Below are 18324 nucleotides of genomic sequence, written 5' to 3'. Positions count from 1 at the left end.
CTACCGGGAGGTCTTTTGTTTATGGATGAGTGTATGTTTATTAGCTCAGCCGTGTCCCCCAGGGCTGACCTTGGCCTTGCTCCGTTTGCTTCCCTGGTTCTTCTCCGCTGTGGCCCACTAAAACCACGGCTCATAAACTCTCAGTTGCACTCCCAGGCCTGCCGGATTCACAACCTTCGTCCCCGGGATCCGTGTTTGTATAAGTTGCGGAATTCTTTTGGGGGGAATCTTTGACTCGCAACCAGAAAGACACTTGATTGGCCCATGTGTGCGATTTCACATTCCCAAGAGCACAGCTGCCACATCCTGAAACACTGATCAAACCCTGCCTCACCCATCTGCTGTCCCTCCTTGCTTCCTGGCTTTTTTTCCATTTCATCAGATCCATCTATACATACCAGGGGACAAAAACATCCCACCATCTATGTTCCCCTCTGTGCTGACAGGTTGAAAGAGTGTGACTTGCTGAAAAACTTCTCACTCTACTGAAATCATGATTACAGTCTTGTGAAGTGTGATAAGTATTTTCAGGGATTCGCCAGCACATGTTGTGAAGGATATCTCTATTTTTCTTCCTCCCTCACCCCTCCACCTCCATCTCTCCTTCCTCCAGGTTGACAGCATTTGTGCTCAAGTCTTTCGCTCAGTCTCGGGGTTTCATCTTCATTGACCCTGAGGAGCTTCGCGCAGCCAAGTCTTGGCTAATCAAACATCAGCGAGATGACGGATCCTTCCCCGCTATGGGACGCATCCTCAACAAAGACCTGCAGGTAGGCCTCTGTTTGGATGGATGTGGGGTGAGGTTGAGGTTAAAGTAGTTCAATTATCTGTGCTTTCAAAGCAGGGAAATTTATTTAGTGCCTGGTTATGAAAGAAGCAATTTAGATGGAGATTTCCTGAGATAATTACTTCTTGATATAATGGAGTTTCCAGCGTTCTTGGATAAATCAGTGTCAAGGAGTTTAACAATATGCACAATGGGGAGAAATAAGGGCTAAGGTGTTGAAAAAAATGTGAAATGAAGTGAAACCTATTGTCTTTTTTTTGTTCACAGGGAGGGATCCATGGGAAGATTTCACTTACAGCTTACGTGGTAGCAGCTCTGTTGGAAACAGGGATAACCACAGAGGTAAGCAGTCCAGTCACTGCTGAGAGGTCATTTTTCAGTGGACCAAGTTAAAAAGTGTGTTGTAAAATCAGATTTGTGATTTCACTGGACTCCAAAAAGCATGTTTTTTTAATCAGGACCTAGTACGCTACCTGTCCCACTTAGGCCTCTCAGTCCTGCAGCCCTTCCTGCCAGCTTGGTCGTGTGTGGACGTATCGCTGCATTCCAGATATTTGTGAAGATGGATGTGCTGGCAGTCGGCCTTCTCAAATTTGTTATGCCCCAGTGCTGTTAATGTAATGTCTAATCACGTTTGGACTACTTCAAAAGACTCAGGCTGACGTGCAGAGACAGTTCAGTCCCATGAAAGACACCTCTGTTGCTGTCTTTATCAGCTTTTTCCTCTTGTCACTCTATTCTCCTCTTATTTTTGTCTTTCTTTTTATTTACTCGCTCACTAATAGCCGCGCTTGATAGATAATAAACATTATAAAAGTGTGCAAAAGAGTCCATCTGAAACATAAAAGCCTCTAAACCTCTGATTGTTTTTTCTCTCCGGTCATCCAAATAGTTGATTCTTTATTTAGCATTTCGTCTCTCTGGCTGCTCTCCATCCATCTGTCTCTCCCCCTCCCACTCTTTTCCTCTGCTATCTGTCCCAAAGGGTTTCTTTCTGAGAATCATGTCCTCTTACAACTGATAAAAACTGAAAAGGTATCCTTCACTTCAAAGCGGAACCTCCAACCCCCTTCCAATTTCACTTAATTAAAAGATGACTGTTGCAATTACAGTGAGTGGCTCTGGAGACCTATCATCTCATGGATGAGAGGGAAGGTCACATCTGCATGAGATGAAAGTCAGCTCTCAACTTTTTTAATGGCCAAAATGAATGTTTATTCAATAACTGCATCTGCACAGAGGAGACAGTTTGGACAGAGCAGCCTCTAAACAGCTCGACACTGAAGAAAATGATGGTGGTTGTGATGATTGTGCAAGCGACAAGTAAACCAAAGGTTGGATCATATAAAAGACATACATAATAATCCCAGTGGGGAAATTATGTTGCTGCTGCAGCGAATACACAATATGATAACATCAGTGCATCCAAATACACTTTGTCCTAGTATTGACAGGACATAAAACTTCAAAATTTTAGCTGACCAATTGAGACCCAATTCCTTTGCAAATATCTCCCTGTTACAACAATCCGGAAATGTTGGATTTTACTCAGATAATAGAAATTCCCACTCCTGATCATTCCCACTCCCATATGTTCTTCTGTGTTTGTCTGTCCTGTCTGATCCAGGAAGAGAAGGTGGCGGTGGCCAGAGCCAAGGATTTCCTGGAGAGCAACACATACTCGGCTGATGATCCATACACGACCGCCCTATCAGCGTACGCCTTGGCTCTGCTGCGAAGCCCGTACGCCCCGCTGGCCCTGCGCCGCCTCAACCACATGGCCATCACGCAAGGTATGACCAAACATCGCTGTGAGCAACACAACTCACTGGAGGTTCATTTATTCGAAGCTTAGCAACCTGCACAAAAGATGTACGAACAAGACAGCATTTTTTTTGCAGCAACACAAACTAGATATACTTCTTTCTTTGCATCAAATGTTTGCAGCAACATGAAAGTGTTACGGATTTGCATTTCCAGTTTCCTGATATAAGGCTGGTTTCAAAAGCACAAACTACCAATCCGAGTGATTTTGAAAGCAACAGCTGTGGTACTCAACAGTCCACTCCTCCCTTTCCCCCTCTGGTTCTTATCTCACTGTTGCTTTCCTTCAGCTATTTCCTTCTCTTCCTCTTCACTAAAACTTGCTGCCAGTTGAGAAGAAAACAGAAATGTTCCTACTTGATTAGAATATTTCGAATGAAAGCACAGTATTGGTACGGTGACTCCCCTCCGCTGCCACCTGTCTTCATCTCACCTTGTTTGTCTCAAAGATGGACTCACCCACTGGAGTCTGACTGGCAGCACTATGACCGATGAAGACACTTTCATGGGCTTCAGCGATGGCCTCTCTCAGTCAGGTACACTGCACATCTGCAACATTCAGTCTCTCCTACATATTTAGTAAAATAGTATATAATATAATATTATATAATATAATATAATATATAATATTATAAGGAGGTGACAGTGCAGGGCTGTGCACAAGTTATAACCAAATTCTCTTGAATATTGCTATTTGATACTCATTTTCAATTCTTAAAATAAATAAATCTAAATAAATGATGCATAACGGCTTCCTGTTTGTTCCCAGTGGTGTCGGCAGAGGTGGAGATGACAGCGTACGGTCTTCTGACCTACACCCTGCTGGGAGATGTAGCTTCTGCCCTGCCTGTGGTCAAATGGCTCTCCCAGCAAAGGAATGCCCTGGGCGGCTTCTCCTCCACACAGGTAGCCCAGATTCAGACAAGTCGAGGAGAATTTTCAGATGGCAGTTTGTTGCCAAAATGTTGTTACAGATGACAAACTTCTACTACCAAATATAAAGTGTCTTAAGTTTAAAGTTCTTAAATCCTTGTTCCAGGATACATGTGTGGCCCTGCACGCTCTGTCAGAATACGCCATCCTGTCCTACGTCGGAGGGGTAAATCTCACCATCTCACTGGCCTCCACCAACCTCGACTTCCAGGAAACCTTTGAACTCAACAGGGACAACAAGAAACTCCTCCAGAGCGCCAAGGTAATCTGGAAACAGTGAATAGTAGTATTTTTATGGCGATGCTCCTCGGTCTTTCCGCATGCAGATCAGGAGAGGATAATCAATTTGCCGCGCTGCTGCTTTTAGGTCATTTGTGTAGGCTGACAGCACTTTATCAAAATTAATTGTCAATTCCACTAATCATTACCAGCACTTCAGGAGGGGAAATTTCACTTAAGAGAAACCCTTGCACTTTAACGCAATTTAGAAACTTTTTCCTTCTTGGTTTTTGGTGATTGATGAGCAGCTACTCTTTGCCATTAAACATTAATCTGTGTGTTTCCATGTTGGGCTGCTCGGTAGCCAGAACCTTTAACACTCTGCCAAACCAAACCAGGCTTAGCTGGACTGGATTTCCCAAAAGCACCTTGTGGGTCTGCTGATTTAATAACTGTGTTTTACTGCCCTGTTTGCCCGCACATTACAAACTTGGGCATGAACCGAATGGCCGGGGCGGCGTGGCGTCAGGTCAGCTCGTGTGTTTGAAAAAGGGCCTCGTCAGCCATCCGGAGTGGTTCAGGTGAGAGTGCAGGAGGTTCTCTCTGCCGGGCATGTCCCTCCGCTATGATTAGTGGTGTCAGCTTAATTGGGGGCAATTAAGGCCTGCTGGTTAGTAGCCAGGGAAGCACCAGTGGCATTGCAGCAGCCTACAGCTTTCATTCACTTGATAAATGACTCATTCACCTCTCCCTGCCCCCTCTGACTCTCTTTGTCTCCCTCCTTTCTTCTGTCTCTCCCACTTTTTTTTCAGATCCCCAGTATCCCCACAGGCCTTTTTGTCAGCGCTAAAGGAGAAGGCTGCTGTCTCATGCAGGTATTGCACACCAATACACATTTTCAGTCTTGAAAATTGCCCCGAAATTGAACTGTAATGCTGTGCTTACTTCAGCAAGAATCTGCCAGCAGAGGGAAGCCGGTTCCACTTTGAAATTTTGGAGGAATCTGGTAGAAATTTAGCCAGTTGTGTTGATTCTTGTTGACTCTCTCCCCCCACCTTGTCACACACAAACCTTTTATAAACAGTTATTTCTGTGCTTTGTAGATGAAATTCTGTCCTCTCTTCTTGTCACTCGGGTTTAAATATTTGCCTGCTTTAAAGCTAAACAAAGTATAAATGAAAAAGCAATCAAAGATGTTTACAGTCCCATTTTCAGAAACCTAAATGTGAAATCTTGATTTGAGTGAGGCAGAGCTAGCCAGGATGTTGTGGTTGGTTTTGTGGAGCCTGAAATCTCTTCCAGCTCTCTTTCCTTTTAGGTTTGTCACACACAAACACACATTTTCTTCCTTCACACCTCTCTCCCCTCTCTACTTTCCCTCCATCCACACTTCACCATGCGTCAACACACCTCTCTGACAGCCCCTCGGGCCAGCAGCACCTGGGCTCTAATGAAATACAAGAGCGGAGCAATCAGAGAGGCTTGCCTGTGTATGTGTTTGCAGACGGACTGTATGCAGAGAGTTTATGTCCTCTGCCTCAGGATTATCATTTCACAGTGTTGCAATAGTCTCAAATCACAGTGGATGATTTATCCACAATGTGTACAGGTCTGGGAATAATAATCTTTACTGAATTTAAAAAGAGCGTCAGAACAGAGGGTTGTCCCCAGGCTGAAATAGTAGTCTGCTGGTGTCCAGAGAATTTGATTTGTGGTTTATACTTGAAAGTGCTGCCGAAGTCTTGTTTTCCCCCCGACTTTTTTAATGCCGCAGGTCATAAATATTTTAACTCTTAGTAGTTTGTTGCTCTTCGTTGATGCTCCAACCCGTTTCATTTATATAACTGTCAGAAAGTTTTTTAATTAAGTTTGTTTCTCCATAATTTTTTTCCCCAAACAATAGTTACCTCAAACACAAACCAGATATTTGGGGAAAATAATGATCTGCATTGAAAGCACATTATGACCATTTCCTCATATGAAAAAGTAAAGCTACAAACTAAATAAGATGAATTATTGGGGAGATGTCAAGATTTAATAAAGACCTAATATCCTAATCACAACAGGACATATAAAGTTAATCGTAGTAGCTCTGTGAAGATGTCCTATGCTTGGGCACAGCAGTGTTTTCTGCTAAATGCTATTATCAACATCAACTCAGCTGGAAAATGAAGTCAGTGTGACAAAACAAAAACATTGCAGTTCCTCAAATGGCCACTTGAGGCTGACTCCAAAAGCGAGTCAATCCCTATTGACCAGCATGTTAAAATGCTCAACTTTAAAGCCAAAATAGCTGTGTTTACAGCCTGGTACAAAATACTTGTTGGTTTCTAAAACTAATTTCTGCATTCAGAATGACAATACGGGGATGAATTTTTATGTAACACGCCCATTTGTGTTATATTAAGGCTTAAAGTTATGCACAATTAGGTCCGCGTTTAGTGACTGGTAGAAGCTGTCACAGGAAGTCCATGCCCTGCCTCAGCTCCTTTCACACCCACCTCTTTGCTTATCTTTGGCTTAGCTGAGAGTTAGGAGGAGTCAGACATTTCCAAGTTGCTGTCAGCCGGAGCCACCACACTGAGCTTCGTCCATCTACATCATGTATCATCAGCATGCGGGCATTTGCCAGTTACCGCAAGACACAAGATATAGCTGATGATGTTTAGGAATCTCGCCAGTTTTTCAGGTATTTAGACATAAAACAATGTAATGAAAAGCACCAGCTAAGATGGTACAGGCAGCTGATGAGGATGCCCCTTGTGTGCGTTCCTTTGGTGGTTTTTCTGGGCACTTTCAGCCGTAAAGAGACCTCAGGGTAGATCCAGAACTCGCTGGAGGGATTACATATCTCACCTGGCCTGAGAACGCTTCAGGATCTCCTACAAGGAGCTGGAAAATGTTCCTGAGTAACGGGACGTCTGGAATGACCCAAAACTGCACAAGTGAAAGATAATCGATGAATGGACCAATGTAATGGATAAGGAAAAGAAATAAACAAATGACAGCACTGGATTAAAAATTGAGGATTTACCAGAAATATTAGAATTCATCCTGAGGTGGACTTAAAAGTTAACATCAGATTTTATGACAATCCATTCAATAGTTGTTTTGACATTTAAACCATCACTGTGGACCTCATGCTGGCACTAGAGGAAAAGTCAGGGAATCACCATCATTTTCTGGGGACAAGAAATGTCTGAATTTTCCATGAAATAGTTATTGCAAAATTAGGAAATAGTGCCCCAAAAGAGCAACTGTGCCATCCCTAGAGGCACTTTACAATACAGGGCTTCCAAACCACAAAGCAATCAAGATGACAAATGGAAACATCAGCTCAAATGATGGTTCTGAACAGGATTACAACAACCTAGTCATTTTTTTTTGTTTATTCACATCCTCTGTTAGTCTATTTAAAGTATAATTTTCATGGATATTACTTCTACTTCTCTCTATGCAGATTGATGTGTCCTATAACGTACCGGATCCAGTGGCCAAACCAGCCTTCCAGCTCAAGGTGGATCTGAAAGAGCCTTTCCAGGAGCGACACCTGCAGCCTCCATCCTCTTCTTCCCATCATTCTACCTCACGATCTCGCAGCCGAGTCGACAATCGCTCTGAGCTCAACCGGAAGCGGCGGGCGCCCATCGACGACGACGACCCAGCAGCTCACCAGGACAAGATGGACTTCCACATCTCCTTAGAAGTCTGCGCCAGGTAGAAGTCGACCACTCGCTTAAATGTAGATCTGCTTCGAACAAAACCCCACATTAATCCTGGCTCCAACTCGTTGTGCAGGTGGCTCCATTCAGGCTCATCCAACATGGCCGTCATAGAAGTTCCCATGATTTCCGGTTTCCGAGCAGATGTTGAAGGTCTAGAGAGGGTATGTAAGCACACCAACACACATGCAGACACTTTAAATGTTCAGATAATCATTGGTTGTTGTTGTTGGTCACAGTGACTGATGCATGTATTCAGGTAAGTCACGTAGAAAGAGAAGTAGTTGCATCCATATCTGGAGACCATTTTACGAAAAGCTGTATGTCAAGAAAGTTATCAGATGCCTCCTGTTTCCTTTGCAAACGCCACGCTTACATGCACACACCCACACAGGATGCATCTCTTAACATGCTCGCATAAACACACAACACAGTCTGGATGGATATTATTGTTGTGTTACAGTGGAAAGTGTTTTCACGTAAATATTTGTCAGAGCTGGAAGCAGTCAAGTGTTTTTCTGACGTTCCCTCCATTGTTGGACAGAACAGCTCCTGTAAATGAGGACAGGCCCTTTAAAACCTGCATGTTTTGCACGTGTGCAGTGTGAAAACGTATCATGTTTCTGTAAGGATACGTGTCCCGGTCATGGGAGTAGTCATTAACGACCGTTATGTAGTGTATTCTCAGGTATGATGAGAGAAAAAACAGCCAGCTCAGGTCATGTGGAGTTACAGTGTTTTAGGGTCAGAGGTCATCAGGCCTCTCTGGGCCTGCAAGACCAAACACAACACCTCACTGGGCCTCATGGGAAACTGAGAAAAGTTGTAGAATTTACAAATAACAGAATGAAGAGACAGACATACTTAAACACGTAAAGGATTTGACTGAAGCAGTAGCAGACGCTGGCTGGATGGCTGAATTTAGAAATGTTTATACTGATGGAGAGTGAGAGAAAGTGGAGGTAAATAAGTGCTGGATCCAGGTCAGCTCCCCAGCCACCCATCAGGAGCTTGTCCCTCATTACTAAACAGTTATTGGGCCTCAGTCTGCAGGCTTCCACCTCTAAAAGAGCCACCTCTCTGGCTACCTGGAGAGACGGTAAACACACTCACACACACATCCACATACACTGCTGCGAGTCCATCAGTCGAGGCTGACCTGAGCTGTAGCGGCTAACAAGCTCAGTTTACACCCCTGCTGGCCTCCCTTGGAGTTTTACTGCTGCCAGCCCGACTGCCACTTACATTCCTCAATTTATGGTGGCAAGCTTGGCTTCCACAGTCATGTCTAGTTGCTTTCATGGATGCTGTAGTCATGAATGATTAGTCCAGTGACTGACTGGAAGCTCCCAGCAGCCACGGCCTCTTATCACCCAATATAATGAGCTTTGTTTAACAACCTAGAGCACATTGCGGGTTTAACATTTGAGCTATGGGAGTTCACTGGCAATTTTTAGTTGCTGTATAGACAAACAATGCTTTTGTAAACAGAGACCAATTGTATAGAGTGTGTGTGTGTGTGTGTGTGTGTGTGTGTGTGTGTGTGTGTGTGTGTGTGTGTGTGTGTGTGTGTGTGTGTGTGTGTGTGTGTGTGTGTGTATGTGTGTGTGAGGAGTGTGTGTGTTCGCTCGTGTCTCGGTGGCGCCAGCTCAGGCTGAGCACCTCATAAACCCCTGCTGTCCAAGGGCTGCCACCTTTGACAGAATGAAAAATCTCCCTGTGGGGGGAATTAACTGCACTCAGTCCCAGTAAACAGCGTCCCCATTCCTCATTCATGCTCTCATATTTATGAGACATGGTCGTGATCATTTGGGCGTAAGGGTCACCAAATTCCAGAAACTCACAAAGTATGAAGCGCTGTTCAATTCGACTCTAGACGAAAGCTGCGATCTCTTGTTGATTTCAACGAATAAAAGGCGAGCTGAGCCAATGGTCGGTAATTTGGACATTTTCCACGCTGGCCATCGTTTCACGGTCAAGTGCATATGGTTTGCATTTCAGTTGTTGACCACGGAGCATATTGAAATGCAGACCATGTGGGCTCTGACAGATAGGTGGTGAACAAGATAAATCCTTTAAGTATGTTTCAGTCTTGATCTACACAGGTAGAAAAGTGGAAAACAAGTGAAAGGATTAGTGTGCTGAAGTCCAGGATGTTCAAATTACTTGTAGGAGCTTTATGATGTGAACACAGAGTTTTCTTTACACATTTAACACATAACATGTAATTCTTTCAGAAAAGGGAACCCTGGTTGGCATGAGGTGGAGCTGTCCAGTCCGCTGTGGTGCTGATTACTGTTAACGTCAATGTTAATGACTTTTATGTGTGTTCACTTAGAATTACTGGACTCAGATGTACAGTACAAGTGGCTTGGCTATATACATTTTCATCAGCATTAGCTGTAGTATTTACTTCATCTCGATAAGTTTAATGCATGAGGGAGAGATATCTATAAATTCCTTCTTGATTTTTTTGTAAATAAAATGATTATACATTGTGTAACATTTACCGTTTTAAATGAAGATTTTGGGATGTTACAAACAAGCTTGTTTTCAGCTCCAAGTAGCGCTCAAAATATTGGGATGAATCGTAAAATTATTTCTAAAAAGAGTTTCCATCATACATTTATTTAACCCTTGAAGCCCGATTTGCTTGAGTTCAGTTGTATTTTAGTCTTTTCTACAAAGTGAGCATGAGTTTCTTGTCTTTCTTTCTTTTTGAACAGCTGCTGATGGACAAGAGAGTTGGTCTGAAGAGATACGAGCTGAGCGGAAGAAAAGTGTTGTTCTACTTTGATGAGGTGAGTTTAATCAAAATTCTTCAATTTGACTTTTTGCACATAATGAAACATCCTGTTGTGATGGTAGCTGAGGTGTTTGCACTACCGTTCAGGAGAGTTTTCTGTGTATAAATGTATGTAAGTGTTCATGTTTGCATTTTTGCTTAGTAACTTCTTCTGTTTGTCACCTTTTTCTTAGATTCCCAGCCAGTGCATGACGTGTGTGGCCTTCCAAGCTGTCAGAGAATACATTGTGGGCAAGACAGCGCCTGTTCCGGTTAAGATCTATGACTACTACGAACCAGGTGTGCCTCTGATGAATATTTTAAGTACCATTCTTTAAAGAGTTAAAGACCAGGAAAAAGCACCTAACTTACCACGATTTATGAAGCGCCTTCGTTTTTTTTTTTGTTGTTGTTGTTCTGTGTGTGTGGAAATAGAAATTTTTCAAGTTTATTACCTAAATATGGTGAGTGTCATCATTGTTTTGTGTGTGTGGATGTGTGAATGTGCTGGTGTGGGTCTGTGCTTGTCATGCAGCTTTTGAGGCCACCTGGTTCTACAACGTTAGCGAGAGTAGTCCGCTGGCACGGGAGCTGTGTGATGGACCGACCTGCAACGAGGTGGAGAGTTCAACCAACCAGTGGATCGGTGAGAGACGCACGCTACGCCCTTTTGCAGGCATCTCGCTTTCATCGGCGCACTACAAAGAGCATTTTTTCTGCAGGTTTTGTGCAGGCGAACCAGTGCAACAACGTGTTCGGGTGTCTGGAGGAGGAGCAGTTTGAGCGCTGCACGTGTTACAGGGACTGTGGTTACGACGGGGAGCCGGTTTGTGGGTCAGACGGGCAGCTCTACCAGAACCAGTGTCAGATGGAGGTGTTCGCCTGCAGAAACGGGACTCGCATCAAGCAGGTTCCGCTGTCACAGTGTCCACAGAGTAAGAGTTCAGTCACCTCACATCACTGACATCTCACTTGTTATGAAATTATGAAGATTTTATATAATAGGAACCACAAAAAATTCTTCACAAATCAATAATTTCTCTCACAGATTAATTTTCAATTGTTCATGTTTGTATTGTTGCTCCAGTATTTGATTTTTGAACAAAAAAATCGAAAACGACTCAATAGTCTAATTTTACATTTCTGTATTTTTTTGTATGTGGTTGGACTGTACCATTAGTGCCCAGGGGAGTCCATAGCCAGCCACAGACGCAGTCACACAACCACATCATGTTTTAAAAAACACATCTGACCACACAATCACTTGACAGATTACAAACAATCTATTGTCTACAACGTTGTTATTACTCCGCTAATAGAATGTGGCGGAGTTATGTGACGATCTGCGTTGGTTTGTCTGTCTGTCTGTTTGAAACATTACTCAAAAACAGACTAACGGATTTGGATGAAATTTTCAAGGAAAGTCAGAAATGACACAAGTGATCAGATTTTGGCAGTGATGCAGCTTATAGTCTGGATCCACGGATTAGTTAAGATTTCTGTATCATTGCGAGATAGTGGCACAGCATCACTGTAACCATGACAACAAGTGAACACTGCGTCAGCTGCCTGCTGACGATCACATGATTGTGATCCTACTATCAATCGACCGCAGCGGACCGTGGATTTTTTTAAAGATTTCATCTGTCGGAAATGATGCGACTGAGCAGCCTTGGGAGAGTACTGCGCTCTCTGAGTGCTCTTCTTGTATTACGCTTGTTTTTGCTTTTATTCAGTTTGTTTATAAATTCATTGACCTATAAGTTATATTTGTATCAAAACATACGGTACATACTTCCCACACATGCACACACTTTCTGGGTCAGTTGTGGGTAAGAGGATCCCAACAACAACACTGTCTAGAAATACTGTTCACATACAGCTTCGAATCCTCCCAGATAAAAACTAAATGAATGCATGGTCCAATGCACTAGACTGTATAATACACAACTGTGCCATCAGCTCTGTGGCTGGTTGAAGACTCCCTCCTCCCCCGCAATACTAATGGTACAGTCCACTGACAAGAGCAAAACAGAGAAATGTAAAAACAATCTTTTGTTTTGGTACAAAAATGCTAAGCAACCCCAAACGTGATCAATTAAAGCTAAACTCACATTTGTGAAGTTTAAAATTTGATGGTACAAACTGAGCAAAAAACTACAAGACGTTACACGAACCTTCTTCACAACCATTATTATAATTCTGTCAAACTGCTGCTCACACAGTACGATTGTTATATCACAGACTATCTGAGAATTGTATAGTTATTCAGGTGGATCAGGTGGATCAGGTGCTGCCTGCTGACTTTTATTCCATTCGCTGAAAAAACAGTTGACGAATCAGAGTAAGAGTAGAATGATAGTGTTTATTATTCCGTAATTATTTAACTCTTCAGTGAAGCATCGAAAAGATTGATTTCAAGTTGTTTTAGATCGATGTACAATACAAAAAATATGAAAAGTCGCTAAATAGAAGGTGGATGCAAAACTCACTGCTGTTTAGTTGGGCAAAAAAGAAAGAAAGTTGGCTGATATGAGTCCAGTTATTAGGAGAATAAATTAACTCAGCGATAACACTTCTCGACTTGGATGAAAATTAGTGCTTGGGTATCTGCATTTCTGTCAACTTTGAAATAGATGCAGTTTCAGAAATGTGGAAATTCGACCTAATATCTCGTGTTTAATTTATTAACGAAAGAAATGGCCTCTAAATTGCAGACAGTGCATCCCAGAAAATGTGTATCTATGTGTTTTATTGCATACAATCGGTTGGCTTAGTTGTAACTCCATACGAGTGTGTAACTGGGTGCATCGGTATGTGCGTCTGCGCTGATGTGAGCTTTGGGAAACAGCTGTTCAGGTGTTGAGCTGATTACTGGATGAGTTTTCTGGGGAGAGCGGCCCATCGCACCCCCCCTCCATCCTCTCTCACTCTCTGCTGTATTACAGGGCTCTCTCCAAATGACAGAGTGCTTTTGTCCAGCCTTTGAAATCCTTGTCACATTCCTTTCCGACGCACAGCCCAACAACAAAGGAGCCTTCATGTTGCAGGAGCCGATTGGGGAAAAGGCATAGACAAAACTTTGGTGGGAAAAGACCTCGGTTTGTGCCAAGTGGTTCATGCTGTAGATTATCAAAAGGGTTGTATTTTTGTTTCGAGCCCTCTGACCTTGTTTGTTTGTGTTTGGTTGCGTAGGGGTTGAGATGCGGGCCACCATTTCTCCATTTTGAAAAGGGAAAAGATACGATTTGTTTCCACACATGGCTTCCTGCCCGCGGTTTGGCTGCTGCTATTTTTGGAATTGATAGATTTTGATGCGGGCCTCCGTTGAGACCGAGTGTACATCGTTTTGCCAAGAAGTGTTGCTCAGTGGGCCGGATAATGCTTCTGGGCAGTATTTAGATTATGCAACTCCGAAGTGCTGTTGGATTCATTACTAGCTGCTTTTAAATGCTGAGGCAGCCACATAAATGTGAATAATCTGTGTTTGTATTTGCAGTGGAGACCACGGAGGACAGGCAGCCAATAGTGAGCCAGGAAACTGAGCAGCCCTCAGTGCCTGTACACACAGGTAACCTCACCTACCACACCTTTTCCCACTCATACTGTACATTACTCAACAGATTCCTTGCACATTTCCCTTCATCTACCTGCCAGACAGGACTAACCTATACATTTTGTTCTTTTTACTTCTTCTTTTAACTTTTGTCTTGAATGTGCACATATTATAAACTCTATATTCTCTTATCTTGATACCTTATCTGCTCCTGTATCCATTAAATGTAAATGTAGAGTCAAGATTTAATATACATATTGCTGCCTGATTTTGTGTAAACATATATAAATGGATAGTATGTCATTTTACATATAAAGTGCACTTTTCTTTGTATTTTTGTGGCGGTAAAGAGATGAAAAAGTGGTGATGGGAGGTGTGGAGGGGGTGTACAGAGGAGAAAGAGGGACGAGTGGGAGACAAGATGAAAGAAGAAAGAGAAAATAGAGCCGGGTTGAAAAGGGGAAGGGATGAGAAGAAGAAGAAAGTAGATCCGTAGGTGGGGTGTGTGTGTGCAGAGCGCATTCCCCTGCCACCACATCACGTCTGCAATTGCCGTGATAAATAGGTGGATGGGTTTCACACAACAGGCTTGATTGTCGCTCTGCCGTGCAGCTCAGATCAGCTTCCAGAGAGGCGGCCAGAGAGAATTCCTGATGGGAGGTTTTAGCTGGGTGTGGAGGGAAGATGTAGCCGGGTTACATTTGGCAAAGAAAACATTAAAAAGGCACCGCAAAAGCTGCAAAAGTGTGCAAACTCTGCATGCAATATGTGAGCTGTTGTGTGTGTTACATTACAGTCAGCCTGTGTGAAGGTCTGGGTTGTGTACAGGTGTGTGTGTGTGTGATGTGGCACAGCCTGCACTGACTTGTTTCCTCCCGGTAGCTGCAGCTCACAAAGCTGCTCTCAGTCAAAGGTCTCCTTAGTACAAAAGCTAACGCTTCACACTCACCACAGGAATGCTGTTATGCACTTACACACACACGCACACGCACACACACACACACACACACACACACACACACACACACACACACACACACACACACACACGCACCTATCTATATATGCACGCATACACTTATTGCATGCTCACACAGGCAAATACGTACCCCCCCCCCACACACACACACACACCAACAATGTGATAACCCGAGGTGATTAGATTGATAAGTGCTGTAAAAACACTGTCATTGTAAACCATTAGAATATTGACGACATGCCCGCTAAGTGCACCGAGAGTGTAATAGGTGAAGGTGAGTTGTGCCAAGGAGCTGACAGTTTCCACTGGAGGAAGCTGAAGCTCTGGAATTAGCTTCTCTGTGCAGACTTGCCTGATTAGTGAACTCGTACCAGAGGACAACATACAGTAAAATGCACACACAGACTTGCAGGCTGCATGTGAGATGGATTTTTTATTTTATTTTTCTTTGGAGCTCACCATGCTTTTGCATGCTCTTTCTTACTGCAATTTTTACATTTTTTACAATTTGTGAATCAAACATTTATACATTCTTTGCATGTGTGTGTTTAAATGTCAACATAAAGTCCAGGGTGTGCATAAAAACATATAAAGAAGCAAAATTGGATTCTTGGTGCCTTATAGTCAAGTGAACTTTCAATGAAGATAGACACTAAAAAAAAAAAGAGTGATTTTAAAGTAGCATGATATACGAGTGCAACATGTTAAGCAGGGCGGGACCCCTACTGTCTATGATGTGGTACTGCAGCTCAAAAACCCCAGCAGGATATTAAAGGTGCCCTCTTGAGTTTTCATGTAAACAAACAAAAGTTATGCTGCATTTAATTCATTGTCTGTATCCTAACATACAATACATTTTCTGTCTTGTGAAACATTTGCACAGTGTTTTTTCACATCTGAAACCTGCATTGTTTACATCCATGTTCTGTTTCCTTCCCTTGTTGGTGCATGACTGTTTCTTGGCACATTACCACCACCTGTAGATCGCTAGATGCATATAAATCTAATTGCAGGAATGTGTATCAGGTCTCCCAGATATGTAAAACGTTGCTCTGTGACACTAGCTGTGGTCAAAAACTCAATAGAGCAACTTTTAGTCTCCGGCTCTTTAATCTTCAACTGCTAAATCAAGCATTTCTTCTTCATCTGTTGTTTTATTTGGTTTATTGTGTCTCTTTTTGCAGGTGAAGAAGAGCAGGGCTCCATGGCTGAGGTGTCCTACTACTCCTATGAATACGACCCAGATTCGGACTCTTTCCTCGCCGATGCAGACGGAGGGGACCAGTTTGATCTTCCTCAAGGTGGAGGAGGTGTAGCGCATAAGGTGCTGCTACCAGTAGATACCCAGCTGCCCACACTGGACACAAAAAACACCCCTGAGCGATGGTACGAGCTGCTTCATTCATTCACAAAAACTGATCAAAATGATGCATTTCAATTGAAAATATAGCAAATGCTAAAAAAATAGTGAATTGGTATATGCAGTATTTTCAATCACAGAAGTATGGTAGTCAACAAGTGAGTAAATAAGCACAAAATTAACAAGAAAAGCACTCAGAGAGCACAGTACTCCTTGAAGGCTACTCAGTCTTTTTATCATTTCCAATGGCCGAAACCTTGAAAAACTTTGTGACAGAAATCACAGCAACATAGAATGTGGCCAATTAATATAGATGTTCGCACAAATACAATGACCTTGCGCTGAGCACAGGCGTGTTTTATGCATGTGTACGTTATGCACAGATACCGAATTGCATGACCTAAATATGTAGCGGGCGGCGGGAATTGATGGGACTTGGAAACACCCCCACACAATTCTATCAACTGTTCCTTGTATCATTTCAGATAAGTCCACAACAGTGGATTTGTAGTAGGATGGCAATCATGTTATTGTCAGCAGGCATCTGACGTAGTGCTCACTTGCCATGCGGCCGGCTCGCAATGACACTGAAATCTTTAACAAATCCATGGATCCAGACTATAAGCTGCATCACTGCCAAAATCTAATGAGATGGTCTCTGTGTCATTTTTAGCCCTCCCTGAAAGTTTCATCCAAATCTGTTAATCCGTTTTTGAGTAATGTTGCTAACAGACAGACAGACAGACAGACAGACAGACAGACAGACAGACAGACAGACAGACAAACATATGCCGATCGTCACATAACTCCACTGCGTTCCTTGGCAGAGTAATTAAATAAGCTGAGGTATAAATTGTTATTTTCTTCATGCAGATATCAGCATGAGCCATAGGAAACAAAAAAAATAATAAGGTTTGCAAATAATGACTCAAAGTTAACTCGCAAGCGTTAAATCACATTCAGGTTATGTCCTAAAGCATGAGACATCAACAACGGGTCACGTGATCAAGTCAAACATTGACTTTGAAAACAGTTTTGTAGAATTATAACCCATGATTTTATAACCAAAGCGTTGCTTGTTTTCTTGTCGTCCACAGAAACGCTCCCAGTATGAAGCCATACCCTCCTCCAAATTTGTACATTATTTGTGAATATGCTAGTGAATGGAAAGAGAAAACGAGAGACTTGGGACTTGCTCGGCCTGAACGGAGAAGGTGGTGGGGTCTGGAGAGTGAGTGTGTATGACTCTGTGTGTGCTTGTGTTTTTAGATTAGCTTTGAATGGAGCCGGTGTGGATGCTTTTCTGTATTTGCGTGTGTTTGGATGCGTGTGATTGCTATTAAGCTAGTATCCTCCAGGCTTTTATTTTTTATTCCTCTAGACTCCTAGTCACCAAATAGGCACCATAGCGTCTTTGTTATTCACTGTACTGGCTTTATAATCACTAGAATAAATAATCAAGTATTTATGTTTGTAATTACACTCGACGTTAAGCAGAATATTTTGTTATATTTTCTATCTGTGGTATTTATTTGTAGCTAGAGGTCATATCATGTCCATTTTTTAAGTCATCGCCTGCCCATACAGTTGACTTTTTTGCCCTTGTGGTTCTCTGAGATAGCCAAGGATTATTTTTTTTCTATCATAGCAAGCTTTAACCCAGTTATTGAAATGTTTGATGAAATTCCGTACCGGTATCCTGCTGGAACAAAAGAAGACATATGCAAACCATATGCTTTACAGAAACATAAGCTGAAATGTTTTTCATTTTTAAGAAATTTTTTGGCTTTTTGTCTTTATTAGACAGCACAGTAGAGGTTGACAGGAAACATAAGGAGGCAGAAGGGGACCGACAACTCAAACCATGAACTTTACAGTGACAGAAAATCCTCCATTCGACTCAAACGTTTCTGAAACCATTCCACCGAGACGCCGACGTCGTCTGCTCTCACCGTTACCTACCTTGAGATTTGATTGTACAGTTCATAAGCTATTTTGTTTTTGTTAAATTTTTTTGATTCGTGAAGCAATCAAGCTAAAAATAAAGAATGAAGTTTTGAATTCCTGTAAATGTAACAAATTGGATTAAATGTAACCCCAATTCATATCAAATATTGTGATTTTTAAAACAAATGAGAATAAAATTTATATACAATCCA

General features: G+C 42.5%; 1 protein-coding gene across 2 annotated transcripts in view; it reads left to right on the top strand.

Moving 5' to 3' along the window:
• Positions 1-18324, top strand: part of cpamd8 (C3 and PZP like alpha-2-macroglobulin domain containing 8) — a 45823-nt gene extending 27499 nt beyond the window's left edge. For both annotated transcript variants that reach the window (XM_023277580.3, XM_055018044.1), the window contains 16 exons: positions 614-770; positions 1055-1129; positions 2415-2580; positions 3061-3147; positions 3381-3517; positions 3651-3806; positions 4576-4638; positions 7224-7480; positions 7562-7649; positions 10212-10286; positions 10465-10570; positions 10806-10916; positions 10993-11205; positions 13770-13841; positions 15990-16191; positions 17263-18324. In XM_023277580.3, the coding sequence (XP_023133348.2) occupies positions 614-770; positions 1055-1129; positions 2415-2580; positions 3061-3147; positions 3381-3517; positions 3651-3806; positions 4576-4638; positions 7224-7480; positions 7562-7649; positions 10212-10286; positions 10465-10570; positions 10806-10916; positions 10993-11205; positions 13770-13841; positions 15990-16191; position 17263 (1966 nt within the window). In that variant the 3' untranslated portion in view covers positions 17264-18324. The remainder of the gene's footprint in view (positions 1-613; positions 771-1054; positions 1130-2414; positions 2581-3060; positions 3148-3380; positions 3518-3650; positions 3807-4575; positions 4639-7223; positions 7481-7561; positions 7650-10211; positions 10287-10464; positions 10571-10805; positions 10917-10992; positions 11206-13769; positions 13842-15989; positions 16192-17262) is intronic.

This window comes from Amphiprion ocellaris, chromosome 2 (assembly GCF_022539595.1).
Source record: "Amphiprion ocellaris isolate individual 3 ecotype Okinawa chromosome 2, ASM2253959v1, whole genome shotgun sequence".
In the NCBI taxonomy this organism is placed as follows: domain Eukaryota; kingdom Metazoa; phylum Chordata; class Actinopteri; family Pomacentridae; genus Amphiprion; species Amphiprion ocellaris.
Note: the sequence above shows the minus strand (reverse complement) of the source record. Positions and strands in the feature narration are given on the sequence as shown.